This window comes from Rissa tridactyla, chromosome 10 (genome assembly GCF_028500815.1).
Source record: "Rissa tridactyla isolate bRisTri1 chromosome 10, bRisTri1.patW.cur.20221130, whole genome shotgun sequence".
In the NCBI taxonomy this organism is placed as follows: domain Eukaryota; kingdom Metazoa; phylum Chordata; class Aves; order Charadriiformes; family Laridae; genus Rissa; species Rissa tridactyla.
Window position 1 is genome coordinate 10,426,964 of NC_071475.1, and position 16,852 is coordinate 10,443,815.

Below are 16,852 nucleotides of genomic sequence, written 5' to 3' on the forward strand. Positions count from 1 at the left end.
GAATACACTTTGTGTAACCCACAGTTTCTGAACTGCTGGTAAACCAGACAGGAAAGTGGTGGGGGCGAGGTGCAGAGTGAACCTCCAGGAAGCAAGTTTTATATAGCTTCAGAATGCCTGGTTAACACTACAGTCAAAGTAAGAGTTCAGCTTTAGTGTATACAATCAATTTAATTTCAAATGCGTTAGACTGCTAAAAGTGTAAGGATGGCAATGTTGAGCTCTGTGAGGATTTCAACATCTACCCAGGAAGGCGATGGACTAAGGCAACTGTACCACATTTTTCCTTCATCAGATAGGTGTCCTAGTTCAGACGCTGCATCCTGTGCAGCAGTATGCTTGCTCTGCTCTCCAAACTCTAATGTATTTAGCGTTACAACACATGAAACTGAATAGACATGGGGCATCATTATAGCACTGATGTTTGGCGTGAGACCATTAGGCACATATAATGGTGAAACAATCATCTAGAGAACAGCTCTAAGAATCAGATGTCCCAGCACTATCTGCATGCCCAGTCTTAGGGCTGCATTTACTATCCAGTGAGTTTTTAGCCAAGGTACTAAGTCTAAAGACAACTGGAAGGGTTAATATCATAAGCTTGAATTTCTTGGCTTATGCTGTTTTCAGACTAGTTTTAAAGGAGAATTCTTGTGTGAAAAAATTAAGTTTTATTGGCACAGACATGAAATGGACGAGTACATATATTAAGAGGATTAATTACACACAGATTTATGCACAGGCTCATTATCATCAATGCACAGAGATGTTTCCAAAATTAACAAAAGGAAGGATTATGCTTTTGAGGCAGTGGGAAGTCAAACAATCAAGGAGACTAAACTTTCAAACAATCTTAATGAATCATGAGTGAGCAGGAGACTCCTTACCTTCCACGCACGAGGGCTGAGCCCTTGTTGTACCAGCCACCTGCCCCGGGAAGCAGGAGCACTTGACTGTTTGCGATCGTTCTTCAATCCGGTTCTTATTGCAGCAACGATGCACTGCCACAACTTCGCATGTCCCTTGCTTGACTTGGTGCTGGCCTAATAATTGCAGAGATAAGCGATGGAGAGCAAAACAAAACACCAGCGCGTAAAGAAAAAGCCACTTTGTACAGTCCTACAAGATACCAAATCTCTCAAAGGCCAGTTTAAATCCCAAGAAGACAAAGGGGCAAAGCATCTTGTAGGATCTGGCTTATTCCCAAGTTCATCCTATTCTTATTAATAAAGATTAGGTCATCATAACAAGTCAATTTTTCAATCTGTCTTCCCTGGCCCTTACAAAGCCATAGGGAGAAAAGGAGATTGGAATAGTCAATTAGATGGATTAGACAAGAAGACATCCACAGACAGAGCACACTCCTCCTTTCCTTTGGCTTCCTGTCTTGCATTAGGTTTTATATTTAATTATTTCCCTTCATAAATGGATACAATGAACAGGATAATATTTAATGGAACTTATCTTAAATAGTAGGGAAACTTTCTACATAAAAACATGTAAGCAGTACTTGCTATGGCTATCATTGCAGGTAGGCTAAGAACAAGGTAGGCTGAAAAGCTGTCATAGATAGCCAAATTTTGTCAAAAAAAACCAAAACAAAAACAACAACAAAAAAACAACCAAAAAACCCCACACAGAAACCTATATAGATTTCCCAAGTTCCCTCCCAGCCCATTTTGAAGAAACCTATGATAAATATTCTATTCTATTGCTTTCCTCTCAAAGGTCCTTCCTCACAATTCACTGTCCCCTATTTCTCTGAGTTTATTTTCCCATCCTCTCCCTTCCTCACTCCCGCTTTCGCCTCTTAGCTCCACTGCTCCTTGCACCCAACCACTTTCGTCCACTGCCAAAATTACTCTCTACCCTGCCTAAAACCCTTTCTCACAAAACCCCTCTCTTCTTTGCATAAGTCATTTCCATGTCCTCAATTTCCTGAACAGCCTTCAAGTGCTTCATCTTGCATTTGTCTCATCTTATTTAGAGTAGGGCCTTAGATGGCTCTTATCTGTGTTTGTAAAGCACCTTGTAAATTAGCAGCACTACAGAACAGGGTGGGTTTTTTAATAAGGGAGCTAGACAGAGAGACAACACTGAGAATAATAAAAATATTCATCATCAAAGCAGTACGGGCTCCTTATACGAGAAGAGGCTATGGTACAGATATTGGTGTAGGTGTACAGCAGACTAAAAGGAAGGTGAAAGGGAGAGCACTCCAGAAACAGACAAATCCTTCAAGTGGCAAGCCTGGAGGATTGTCCTGTTTCCTACTCATTCCATGCTTTGGTTTGTTAGGGATTTTTTGGTTGGTTGGTTGGTTGGGTTTTCGTTTGTTTGTTTGGGGTTTTTTTTTTGTTTTTCTTTTTTTTTTTTTTTTTTTTTTTTTTTTTTTTTTTTTACACTGTCTGTTACTATCTAATACCAGATAGAGGATTTTGAAATAGAGAACACCTTGGTCTGATGCAATATGGCAAGGCTTACATCCATATAGATGAAATTTTATTGAATAACCTGGGAGTCCTGGTGGACAACAGGATGACCGTGAGCCAGCAATGTGCCCTTGTGGCCAAGAAGGCCAATGGCATCCTGGGGTACATCAAGAAGAGTGTGGCCAGCAGGTGGAGGGAGGTCATCCTCCCCCTCTACTCTGCCTTGGTGAGGCCGCACCTGGAGTACAGTGTCCAGTTCTGGGCTCCCCGGTTCAAGGACAGGGAACTGCTGGAGAGGGTGCAGCAAAGGGCTGCAAAGATGATTAGGGGATTGGAACACCTCTCATGAAGAAAGGCTGAGGGATTTGGGTCTCTTCAGTCTGGAAAAAACATGACTGAGGGGGGACCTTATCAACACTTAGAAATACTTAAAGGGTGGGTGTCAAGAGGATGGGGCCAGGCTCTTTTCAATGGTGCCCAGCGACAGGACAAGAGGTAATGGGCACAAACTCGAGCATAGGAAGTTCCACCTAAACATGAGGAGGAACTTCTTTACCCTGAGGGTGGCAGGACACTGGAACCAGGTGTCCAGAGAGGTGGTGGAGTCTCCAACTCTGGAGACATTCAAAACCCGTCTGGACGCGTTCCTGTGTAACCTGCTCTGTCAGCGGGGTTGGACAAGATGATCTCCAGAGGTCCCTTCCAACCCTACCATTATGTGATTCTGTAATTAAGATCACTACTTTGGGGACACAAATTTTTATGGGTTAAGTGACTCTTTTGAAGAGTTAGCAATGCAGTTTAGGCTTCTGGGTGTAGGAAGTCCAAAATAATGAGAGTATTCAAATATATATATCTAACTTTTTAAAAGTTTGGCCTAGCAATGTTCCTTTGCTGTATGTGTTTTGGTTTCACAAGTATTTCAAGCTCAGCTAAAGGGCTGCCTGGCTTTTGTTGCCAAATTTGTATGCACAACCTCAATGGACAAGAAACTGTGTATATGCAATCCTGGAAAGAAAATTTAGTCTTCTTTTGTGCACTCAACATGTAAAAAGAAATTAAATATGCAGAGGTGGTTTTGGGTTTCTTTTTTCTGAGGAATAAAGCTACACTGTACTTCTAAGCAAAAACATGCTACAGCAGAAAAATGTATAATATGTATTTTACAAAAAGTTGGAAAAATGTTGAAGACAGCATAAAAGTGTCTTACATAGCTACTGTAATAAGCTTATTGGCAGATTACGAATTTTCATGCAAGTACCTAATACCCATATCATAATAAACATGAAAAAAATTGAAAAAAGCTACCAACTTGTAGGACAGTAGCTTCTCTGTAAGTCAGTATGGAAAACAAATAAATAGGAAAATTAACTTGGCCATGCCTCTTCATTCCAAAAAATTGCTCTACAAAACACCTCACATGACACTGTCTGGACATAATAATCAGATTGCCAGGGTTTCTGACAGAAAAGATTTTGTAAAATGAGGTTGTTCATCTAAGAGAGTTTATTTATTTATTTATTAGATCTACAGCCTGAGTCAAATCCCTTTGAACTAAACAGGGAAAATTTCCATTGGTTTCCTACAGTGCTTACAGAGGCATTCACTGGAGTCAACAACAAAATTTCTTTTGACTTCAGGAGAGCAAGATCACAGTCTGGACTGTCTCTTGAGAAGGAATTACAAAGGAGGGAAGAAAAAGCAAAAATTTGGAACTGCTCAGGCCACATACATGAGTTTGCCGTGTATCTCGTCTAAAAGACCAAGTAGCCTGCTCTTCTTTCTAATTAAAGTCATTATTCACCAGACATCAGATGTCAAGATAAGAGTAGAAGCTATTTTTTCAGAAGGTATATCATAAGGATGGACTAGATTCAGCTCCAATGATCAATATGTAGCTGAAAGAATGTCTATTTTCAAGCTCAAATCCTGCTTCCTTTAGGTGAACAGTGCTTTTAAGTCAATACCAAAATAAATCAAACAGTTTGGCCCTAAGCATACAGACAAAAAAACCTGGGGCTCGCTTTCAATTATCTTGTTTGAATTTTAAAGCAGTGACACTGCTCCCCTGAAGTGCCAGGAGTCAACAGGCACACAGATGTTTGCAGAAGGCAAAATTAAGTTACCTCATAAATGCATCCTTCGGTTTAGTAGCGCTTTACTATATGCTTATTCACACTTTGCAACTATACAAGCAGGTAAGAGAAGGTGTCCCCTCTTCATCTGCTGGCAGGGGTAGGATACTAAGGTTTGAAAATACTGCTGCCATGCAAAGAAGACAGCGCTCTTCTCCTTGTCCCTAGTGCGCAGCTCTTATGCAGTATAACAGTGAAAGGCACTAAAAAGCCAAAGACATCTGCATGCATCATTTGCATTAATTGGATTGCCCCTGTAATAGTCTTCCCCCTCCTATATAGTCACATCTATATTTCCTCCTCCTTGTTCACGCACATCTTAACACTTTTTATTCTGTTGAACACCATACGCATTTCTTCTTAATATTCAAACACATCTGTGAACAGGTGCTGAACAAATGCTAAGTGTTACCACGCTAGCTTTCTGTCCTGGTTTTGGCAGCGTTCAGCAACCTAGAGGACAAGCACTCAATTTACAGAGTGCCTTTCAGACTTAAGAAAACTCATAGAATATCTCAAAAATTAACCATCAACTCAGTCCATTCTCTGCCTAGATCTACTGAAACCTGTTGTATCTACATTCAGGTGCCCAAAGGTAGCAAAAAGAAAGAATATAAGAATACTGTCCTTTATATTTTAATCTCCATCTTGCACTGGATATACCTTCATCTCAGTTTAAAGTACATTTGAGGTACAGCTGAAAGCATAATGACAGAAAAACTCACTAACAGTCTTAAAATATTTTATAATCAATGGATTCTCAGGAACCAAGGCATTAGAGGACCGAAGAATTTTTAAAGTGTGAAGACTGCAGTAAGTGAATTCTATGCCAGACACATCAGGAAAGCCATTTCAAGGAGAACTGCAATGAGAGATAGGGAGAAAGCCAGGCTCTGGAGAGCAAAGCCCCTTTGGGCTCACTTATAAAAAGCCCATAAATTCAGAGCTCTTCACCTGTAAGCCTATTCAGATCTGCAACCTAAGGGCTGTCAATATTTGCAGTTGAAATTCAGTTACATCTTCACATTTAAATAAGAAAACTCTCCAAGGAGAGATACGTTTTATCAGCAACAGTACCAGAGAAAGGTTCCTGTCCTAGAACACCTTCTGCATACCAAAGAGGGGGTGTGTACCAGCCAGGCACTGTGGAGGACAGAGGTTGAATGTCGAAAACTATGGAGCTCTGGGTTACCTCTGATAAGGAGTTTAGCACATGTGTTTCTCTCCACATCCCAATTTCTTTACAGCTTAGTTCCTTAGAAATACCAACGCTATTCAAGCTCACTAAGGACACTTTCCCTGTCTCTCCGTAGAGGGCACAGATATATTAGGATAGGGGTCTCTAATGGAAGCAACCTCCAGGACACTCCCTGCTATGAATTGTGTTGCCTTTTGTAAAAGACCTACAAATATTAACAGCCTTCAGGTGCCCACATCCAGAATGCCTCCTAATGACCTCGTAGACTAGCCACAAAAAGGCTCTGTGACCATTTCTTTCTTATCCGTGGGCTTTCCAGCCCAGAAGATGGTAGATTGTGTAGAGCTGCTAGGCAGCCTTCACAGTTTTCAGAGAAGGCAACCATCTCTGAAGAACAAGAAAGTATAAACTAGGAAGTTATTAGACTTGCACATTACAAGCCAGCATGAGTGTTGTGAGTAGAGTTGACTGAATAATTACCACTGAACTGTTTATTCTCAGTTTAATACATTTTTTCAACTAACTTATTTGACAAGACCTTATTTTCACTTTCTTCACAGAACTCAGGGGGCAAATATGCAATTAATGCTTCTAAAACTCTTTGAAACCTTCAAATGAAAAGAGGAAAATACAATTATTGTTAATAAAATATCAAACATCACAGTTATGTACTTCAAAATTACAAGGAAAATATCAAAGAAAGAGGAAGGCTTTCAGAAGGTTGCTAGCCAATTCCGTCCACATCCATTTCATCTTTGTGACTAATTCTAATCACTCCCAAGGAGTACTCTTTCAATGCCAGATACATACAGGCAGCATGCCTTTATCAAAAATCCCAAATAACCTCCTCTTTTTCTAATTTCTTAGCCAAGAAACATATGGAAAATACATATTTAAAGGGAGGTTTTATCTCTGTTTCGTAAGCTGCCCTCTCTGATGAAGAAAGCAACTAATACTGTGGAGAACAGCACATCTGGACAGTAGGACAATATGACCTTATCTCAGCACATTCTTCAGTAAGCCTCAAAACCAGCAAGCTTGGTCTGCACAAAATCAACTGCATTATTTATTTAAAGGGGAAGAGGATGCCTGTCAATAGGAAGATGAATGGCTATGGAACCTAATGTTGCAGACAACAGTAAGAGAAACAAGCGAGTTTAGAAGTCAGCACTCATGCTGTTTGGAAGAGGAAAGCACACCAAGAAGCTTGGTGCCAGTTCATCATCTGTTCCACCTTCATCTCATGCTGGCTTTTGCTTACAAATATATGAACGCACAGAAGCACACACCAAGAGGCAAATATTCTTAGAAAAACACATATAAGGAAATAACATTTGCTATTTTTCACATTTTTTTTTTTACCAGACATATTTATGAGAATCTCTCTACCTCATGGGGTGTTTTTGCAGGAGGGAAAGGGGGGAAGAGGTATTTCTAAAGATGACACCTATTCTCAAGAGAAGAAGCTAAAAGTCACTTGGAAGGTAAAATTAACACACCATCTTCTAGGCTGAGAATTTCAGTAGAGTTTTGCTCTACTACCATTCCATCAGCCACTGGATTTTTTTCATAATAATTTCACATTCATGTCACAAGGTCCTGACTTAGGTGCTCTCCTTCCTCAAGGATATACAATATTTATATATGTACTTTCTCATAAATTGTCTCTGCATATACAATTCATTCCAGTTTCACTTGTAAAGTTTTATCTTTTCACTTGCTAGCATTAAGGGGATATTCAGAGATACTCCAGAAGTGCCACCAAAGGCCCGTTCAACAAGAAATAGCTTCCCATAATAACCCGCCCATGCTAATAGGCAAAGTAAGAGGTAGCACACAAACACAAAAAAGGGAGCAAGGAATCCAGTTTGCTATCCATTACTCTCACATTCCTCCTCAAATACATAGCAGTATTTGTGATTACTAGAGCTAGAATCTCTAACGAAGCAAGTAAGCAAAGACACAGGGATCTCTCAGATGAAGGAATTGAGGTTGATGCTCACCCAATGTGCAGGTTTCCAACCAAAGAGTTTCTCACAGCCTATAAAGTTACAGCCTTTGTTCCAATCAACAAGTCAGTAGTTGTGACTTGTGGAAGTCAGTAGTATAGTGTGTGCAAAATCACAATCAGCATTTTAACTGGATAATGACGGAACCAGCACTGAACCACTTTAGCTTGTTTTGGGCAAGAAGTGACACCCGAGGAAACAAAAACTCTCAAAACAAGCAACCAATTTGAAAGGAACCCTAGGGGTATAGGAGATCTAGATGTGTATTTGAAAACAAGGTGAGTGACCTCAAAGCCCGATAATGAGACACAAAAAGTTAATGAAATCAAAAGCATAACCTTTCAGTGCAGGTGGAGGAACATGCTGACACAGCTGGAGAGAATCATGTAATACAGTGAATTCTTTGGCGAGTGTCAGAGGTCACATCCATATGGAGATTAAAGTCCCCTGCAATAAGTAGCATAGGTGACCTTAGATCAGACACAAGCACTGAGACTTCTCCAAGGAACGAAGCATTAAATCTGAGTGGTCAATAAATCAAAACAGCTGAGACCGAAGTAGGTGCCGTAAATAGGGGAGGAAGGAGAGGAAAGTTGCTGCAAATGAAAAGAAAGGTGGATGAAGAGTGACCTGGAAGAAAAACAAATTAAAACATGAGCCTCTCTACCTGCTGGAGTGCTATGCTGAAGTCAATCAATAAGGACTGCCTTTCAGCCAGGCAGTAATATTCATCCTGGTTCAAGCACACATATCATTTGTACAAATGAAATCTAAAAGCATAAAACTTCATAAAGTACCTTGGAGTAAAGTGGTGCTATTCATTTCCTGTGGGAATCTTTCTACTGTGTGACTATTTTAGGTGAGGCAGAGAAGAAAATACCAGGGAAAGATTTGGTTTTCCATCATATCTTGTAGCAAATGAGCAACATTGTGCTCTCTAATACAGAAGTATTTCCCACATGTCCTATTAACATTTCCTCTCACTATTACATGCGGACCACTCTTTTTCTCTCATTTGTTCCTTCCTTCACAAATTTATCATGAGAGAAAGGGAAAAAGAATGAAACTGGTTCCCCAGAGAGATTTCTGCTTGCCTCAAGGAAGCAGTTTCTCATGGTTTAACCCCAGCCAGCAGCTAGAGCCACGCAGCCGCTCACTCACTCCCCCCAGCTGCGATGTGGGGTGAGAATCAGAAGAGTAAAAGTGAGAAAAACCCGTGGGTTGAGATAAAGACAGTTTAAAAGGTAGAGTAAAAGCCGTGCACACAAGCAAAGCAAAGCAACAAATTCATCCACTGCTTCCCGTCGTCAGGCAGGTGTTCAGCCATCTCCAGGAAAGCAGGGCTCCATCACGCATAACAGTTACTTGGGAAGACAAATGCCATTACTCTGAATGTCTCCCCCTCCTTCTTTTCTTCCCCCAGCTTTCTATACTGAGCATAACGTCATATGGCATGGAATATTTCTTTGATCAACTGGGGGCAGCTGTCCTGGCTGTATCCCATCCCAACTCCTTGTGCCCTCCCAGCCTGCTTGTTGGCAGGGCAGTGTGAGGAGCAGAAAAGGCATTGACTGCCTAGAAACAACCAAAACCATTAGTGTGCTATCACAATATTCCCATCCCAAATCCAAAACATAGCACTGTATGAGCTGCTAGCAAAAAAGTTAACTCCATCCCAGCTGAAACCATGACACAGGTACACACACATCTGTATAGGCCAGGCTTACGGTTATTCACCAGTTTGCAAGAAAAAATTAAGTTTTCTGTCACAATTGTGAGAGCTTCTAAAAACAGACTCACCCTTGCCACTGGAAAGCAAAAGTAGCATACGTGGGACTGCAAACTGGGAAGTATTATCCCATCCACATCCGTAACTAGCTCTTCATCGACGGCAGAAGCCATCCTGACGAAGACAGCATCACTGCAGCCCAAGCAGGCATCAGGGCCCCGGTAAGCTCGCTGTTCCCAGCAGCCTGCTGCCATTTGCAGCTGCTCACCATACCCAAACTCAGTACTGGACTTGCACAATTTATTCCTTCACGTGCCTGGCATGCCAGAAGTGCCTTTAATATTATCCTAAAGTTTAAGAAATTAAAAAAATCAAGAAAAACTTGTGACCTTCCAAGCATTCCTCTATCACCTGAAACATCAAATGACCATTTTGGACTTGGCTGTGTAAAATGAAAGTTTGTAATCTACTAAATACCAGAGGTATTTTTAACCCAGTTCAAGGTCATTCATCAGACAAGAATGATATTTGTTTAGAGAATATGAAACAGCAATTGTCAGCTAAGTCATTAGGCTCTGCAGATTAAGCAAAGGGCAGTTGCCAGAAAACAATGTAGATGTTTGGGAAAGAAGCATCTTCTTCACTTCAAGCGAAAATTAAATCTTTATTCTCATGTCCAAGTATAATGGGTAAAACTGAGGATGGCAACCAAGGGAACTTGTACTCTGTTCCATTTCAGTGCTCAAAACAGCTCAAATTTACAAAGTACAAAGAACTTCTGCTTTTCTGGGTTTTATTTTTTAAATGCAAAGGAGCGTTTCCCTCCTTTAATGAAATTACTTTTATGAGACTGTACAGTAATAGGACTGTGCCTGAATTTGGCAGTTAGAGGTAGACAAGTGAATAATTATTCATTAGTTAACCCTCATTTGAGAATCTGCTAAAGAAAGATCCAGACATAACTGTTGTCATCAAATGGCGTACTTTACAAAAGTTTTTCTGGTTGTCCTGTCTGACAGTCTTAATTTAAAAGACTGACTTTGGCAGTGAATCTCTCGTTCACTTAATTGCTCTATATTTATTAAAATCATGCAACAGTATTTGTTGCTACTAGAAGAATTGTCTTTTGCAAAAAAACCAGGACCAGTGGATAAGATTGCAAATTTGAATGATACATTTCATTGCTGAAGTGAGATGAAATTTTCATGCGATAGGCAAATCAGGCAAATGGAATTTTGAGAAACGTTACAAGCAATCAGATCAGTTAATGCACCGGGCACCAGGCCATCAGCTCCTCAGCTGGTCTTTAATCCCTGGAAAAGCCCCTATGTCTTGATCACCACTGATTAATTATTTTCAGTTTGCCTCATTTTATATCAGGTTTTATATAGCTGTAATGGTTATCTTGGGTTTATTCTAATGGAATGGACAAGGAAAGCATTGCGGCAGTCCAAGTATAAGATCCAGCTGCCAGTTAAGCAATAACAGGTCATAAAACTAAATTGCACAAATGCATTTTTAATTCTGAGTGGCATGAGGACTTTTAAATGGTTTCAGCATGTGCAGACTGTAGCCAACCTGGCTGAACAGCTAATTGAACTTAAGCTATTTTAACTATTATATCCATAAGTGCAAAGCGTAAGTGAGGTTTCCAGAATGCCAACAGACTATTTTGTAGTCAGTATTATTGAATGATGTTTTTTATCTTATATGAAAAAAAAATAACCCTGCAGAGTGCCCATCATTTTATGCTACACTGTAACAGTGAAAGACACAACAATAAAATACAGTCACAATGAAATAAAATGAGAATCAGAACCTGATAACAATTTCCCATAGGCCCACATTATAACTCATGTCCCTGACTTATACAGCTAACGATAAAATAGTAATTAAAAAGAAGGTCAGAATTCAGAAGTTGTGAGGGTCTGTACATTTCCTATTTCATACTGATGGCTCTTTTTCAAAGCTTCACTGTTAATACTTTTTTTTTTTTTTCTTTTCAAGGTTCTGTAGATCTCTTGAGCCTCTCAACTTTCACTCTTTAATCTTCTTTACCTAAGAATAAAGGTGCAAATCTAAAATTTTGACATGTCAGCTGCAGGCTGTGGTGCAAGAAAATCCCAGAAAAGTGCAGTTTGAAGAGCCGTATCTGGAGATCTGTGCTCAATAACTAGGTGCACGCACAAATGGACACTGCCGCAATACACATCCCATGCTGATATTTCACCTTATTTCCTCCATGTTATTTACATTATTAAACTATGATCTTATGCCTTTTTGCACTCAGTATACTGTTTGTTCTACCCAAATTTGTTTTTTTTCACTTGACAACTAGCAACAGTAAAGATATTTCACCCAGGCTTACAATGCGAGTTGCTATGAAAAAGCTACATGAAACAGTAAAAATAGAGCATTAACAGACCCTTCTCAAAAATGGAAGAACTGGAGGTGTCCTGGTTTGAGGTAAAACAGAACCAATTTTCTGATTTGTAATTTTACTTTTTAGCTGGGCCTCTTCTAACTGACTAAAGTCTGAAATTAAGACATTCTTTTCCTGTTCCACAGATCCCCTTCCAAGCACCAGAGAACACAACCCTTCTTCCATTCTTATTAAAATGGACAGTCCTTGACAATGATTAGGTAGATTATCCATTTTAATTAAGCCATTCAGCTCAAAGTGAAAAATTAAAATATGACTTTAAAGTGGTATAGAAGCTACTGTATCATGTAACCTGTACAACAGAAACAAACTGGAAAGTATCAAAAGTCTCCCTCCACACCATGTCTTAGCTTCGACAGAAAAAGACTACAACTCTGGGAGAAAGTCTGACAGGTCAATCCTTGAATGATATTCAAGCCTCAGTGTCACCACTTAAAGGACTAAGAAGCTTCTTGACTCATGCAGATTATTGTATTTGGAAGGTGTTTTTCTACCATGAGATGGAAGTTTGCTCCCTGATAACTGAGCACATTTGTTTTGTGATGTAGCAGCAGCAATAACAGGACTTTCCTACACCTGTATGTGGGAATAGAGTCACTGGCTTAGTCCCAAGGACACTTGGCAAAGCATATTTGGATGGGAGGCTCAAAGGAGGTAGAATTGAAGGGGAAGTCTCAAATTCCCAAAGGCCATTAGATATCCAGTTCTTATATTGGCAATGAAATCTATTTGAAATCAATGGAAAAGAGATGTTTAAATAGCAGGAAGACACCCGAACATCTTTCTAGAACCTGGCCAAAAAAAAAAAAAAAACCACACAGGTCATCCGGAAAAAGGGACATACTTCATTCGCTACAGAAGAGAGGGATTGCCCTTTTTAGTAGGAACACTTGTCACAACTGGGCAAGTTGCAGAAACAATGTAGTGAAATTTTCCTTCTAAAGTATCCCAGCTAGCTTGTCAGATTTGACAAACTTTTATTCTTACCAGAAAACAACAGGCTTCCTCACCTGGTGAATTTTCCCTTGGCCCTAATGAGACTATCAGCAAACGCAGAGATGAATTAGAATAGTCATTAAGGAGGCAGAGCATAAAAAATGAGCCACAGGAAAGGTCAGAGCAACCAGGGTGAATGAAGAAGAGCACGTGCCCTGTCACAGCCACTGCAGATGTGAAGGAAACAACTAGGGGAGAGAAGCAGATGTTCCTGTTAAAGCTCTGCAAATTTGACGGCTGCTTTGAAGGATAATGGAGCAGCCATAGGTGGCAGGAGCGGGCATGCCATTAACTTACACAAGGCTGGTTAGCCTCCCCCAAGAGCCATTGACTTTAACAGCAATGCTCCACCATCTCCCCTCTCTGACTAAGATTAAAGGTGACCTGGTACAGTTGTCATTAGTTCCAGTATGTCTCCACAAAGATGGTACTCTAATTAAAATCGTTGGGTTTTTCCTCTTGCAGTGTGCACATTACAAAGGGGAAACTTTTAAAATGTTTCTTCTGATCATATTTTAAAAAAACAAAAAAAGCCGAATCAACAGTTACGCTGCTTATTTTTACTACCTTTAAAAACTGTGTTGACTTAAACTCATTAGAAAACAGTTTCTGCTCGCGTGGTTGGCTTTTCCTGATCTTAAAAGATGTGTTGCCTCACTGGCAAGGTAAATTGTCAGAATGGTAACTAATTTTGAAAGTCTGTGGACATCATCAGAGAGTGTCCTTCTGGTACTTCCTCTAACTCAGTGCCGCACAAGAGGGTAGGACCAACAGGCATTGCTTGTGATAGCTGTCCTACAGACCAGTATCAGCTTCATAAAGGCAGAGTCCTCTGCAAGACCCCTTGCTGGAAGTGCCTGGGAACCCAAGAAAGGTCAGTTTAATCTGTGGTAAATCACAACGGAAGTCAGCAACAACTGCATCAGTGCTGCTGTCATTAATGAGCTGTGAAGTCCTTCATCGTCTATACCACACACTTGTACACTGGCTGAATAGGCCATGGAAAAAGACTTTTCTGCTCACGTCTGCTCAACTCCTGTTATTTTCAGGGCTTCCTAGGACACTGTGTGTGGTTGGAATGCCTCCCTGTTCTTCATCTAGCTTTCCCTTTAAACATGAACTACTCTACTACATCCCTCTGCCGACTTCCCTACGGTGCCCACACCAGAGGACTCATGTCCGATAACATCATCACTGCCCAGCAGGTAGTTCTCAGCAGCAGTGAAACTGGCCAGAATCACATTAATCTTACACAGTTGGCTCAATACAAGAAAACAGCAGAAATTCTGTCTCCTATCTAGATAAGAGGGAAGGAGACAGCCAGAAAGAAAACCGCAGCCACAGCAATTTTTCTTAGATGGATATGTACTTACTAACAGCCCTGAGATTTCCAACTAATTTCACACTAACCACCTGTCTAATGGCACTTCCAAACACTACCAAGCAGATCTGGATGAGAAACAATGACCTTGAGGTGAAAGGCTCTGTATCTCATTACTACTCCATTGAGGCTTCCTGTTTTCATGTGATTGCATCTTGTAATTATTTACAAGTGCCTCTTTCGAGCACAAGAAATTACAAGACTTTCTTTACAGTGACTATACACCTTCGGAGCATGCAAACCTGACTATTTGAGATTAAGCAATATAATTAACGTATTGGTTTCTGTGCTACCACTTCCATGTGAAAAGAACTTAATTGTCAGCACACAGACAGTCCTGGCTAGTTCAGTTTAATTCTACCTTGGCAAACAGAACATTTAAGGACAATTATTCACAGACCTGGACTGCCATGCCATAACTTCTTTAATGAAATAGTCTGAATTTTGTAATGTAAGAATACCTACATTTCTGCATTAATAAGAAACTTGAGTTTTGCTTTAAAAATATTACAAAAAAAATTTATTGTTAGGCAAAAGGCATGGCATTATTCAGCATGAAAATGCTGACAAAGAAATGGCTTTTGAAAAATCTTTTTGTCATGTTATATATGATTTATTGCCTGCAATCTTCCTGTTTAAATACTTCTACCCAAGTCATTTACTTTTTACTCGTGTATTACATATGAAATAAAAGAAAATTTTAATTGAGCTCTCCAACAAGTTGCTTCTGAGGATGTAAAAATGTCAGTGCAGAAGTTAAGGCAAAATTTCCTTTTATTTTTGGGCAAAGGTTAAGGGATAGGCAAAAGAGAAGGAAGATTTAAAAGATTCTAGAATGAGTATAAAATAGTTACTGGGTTTAAAACAATAAAATACAGCAAAAGTTAGATTTTGCTGTGAATCACTGGGTATGATAAGAACGGATGCATCTAGCATGAATATTTTTTATTCATTCTGAAATTGGTGGCAGATAGCCTGAGGTTATCATAAACCCCAAAAGAGTTCACTTATAAACAAGAAAACAGGTTTTCCAATATCAAGTTCCAAGCATCCCGTGCTCCGAGAAGCTGAAAAATAATGATCTATCTTTAATCACAATAACTCAACACTACGTAGTAAGCTAGACCAATGAGCTGACAGTCACCACATTCAGAATTTGATCTGTCCATGTATAAAGTATCCCTAATGCCAAGTTACGCTAAGTGTTGGTTTACAAGGCTCAGCACCAAGTCTGAAGGCGTTCAGGTATGACCTTTAAAAACATCTGACACTTCACTTAAAATATCCTACTTTTACCGAAGGAAATTTGCCATCCAAGTTCACTAAAAAAGCAGGGAAGCACCAGAACATACATCCATTTCTAGCACTTACAGTTCCACATGGGGTGGCTAAATGACAAATTTCAGTCACCTTTTCCTCACGGACTGTTTTAACTCTAACGCATCTTATCGACAAGACCTGAACAACAGAACCATCACAATGATGTAGGCAAATGCAATTCACCAAGTACCATGACAACTCCAAGAAAGATGACATCCACAAGAGAGTCCCTGAGCCACGTGTTCTGCATTGCTTGTGGATGGGACACTCGAAGTGTGATAGGACTTCTCTCCATCAAGCCCACTCAGACCACAGCAGGTTGTGTTTTGATGATCCCAGCTGGCAAATGATTCCCAGGAGAAAAACTTGGAGAAGTTTCAAGCATGGCTTCCAAACTGACTGCAACAGTTAGGCACCTGAAGGACTGAATCACAGTATTTAGTATAAATTTTACTCCCTTCCAGAACTTTAGGTACAAGTACCTTAAGTATCAATAGTAAAAACCTCAGACCACCAACGCCCTCTTGTTAGCTACAAAGGCCACCCTTTTTTCCTCCTCTTGAAATCTATTCAGACTGTGAGCTGGGGTGGATTCGTTTCCAAGGTGCCCTGGCTTCACATTCATTCTTTAACACAGGCAAGGCATTGAGAGCACTGAATGGCCACCTATAAGTATCTTTTACAATAAAATGAACAACGGGGTGTGTCAAAAGAAGAACTCAGTTACCCTCCTACTGAGAACCATTCCATTGTTCAGTTTGTACTCATTAAATTTTGCTAACTATTAGACATGAAATCAGACATGTTATTTGGCAACAAACTTGACAGCTACTTTCAATGGACTAGAAAAAACAGCCTCATTTATCTCCTGCAGGAATGTATTTTGCACTGCGAAATTAAAAGGTGCAGTCTCTTGAACATCATAATTCATTTTTCCTTTTTTGTTTATTTAAAACTATTGACATTGTATCAAGAACTTTGGTAATATATTGTTATTTAAAAAACTGGAATTGGGTAAGAGAGAATAGATTTCTGTTTCTTTTAATGTTCCTGTCAGTTTAAACCAGAGATATTATTTTTTTAAATTAACTTTTTACATGTCCATCAAATTTCAGTAAAAATTGCAGTAAAGAAGAGGAAAATTCTGTTGATCTAGACCACATAAAGCTACAGTGAGACATATACTACAGTGAAAAATCAGACATATTT

At 39.8% G+C, this 16,852-nt stretch overlaps 1 protein-coding gene across 6 annotated transcripts in view; it reads right to left on the reverse strand.

Moving 5' to 3' along the window:
* Positions 1-16,852, reverse strand: part of TAFA4 (TAFA chemokine like family member 4) — a 92,495-nt gene that overhangs the window by 16,369 nt on the left and 59,274 nt on the right. For all 6 annotated transcript variants that reach the window (XM_054216202.1, XM_054216201.1, XM_054216200.1 and 3 more), the window contains one exon: positions 888-1,043. In XM_054216202.1, the coding sequence (XP_054072177.1) occupies positions 888-1,043 (156 nt within the window). The remainder of the gene's footprint in view (positions 1-887; positions 1,044-16,852) is intronic.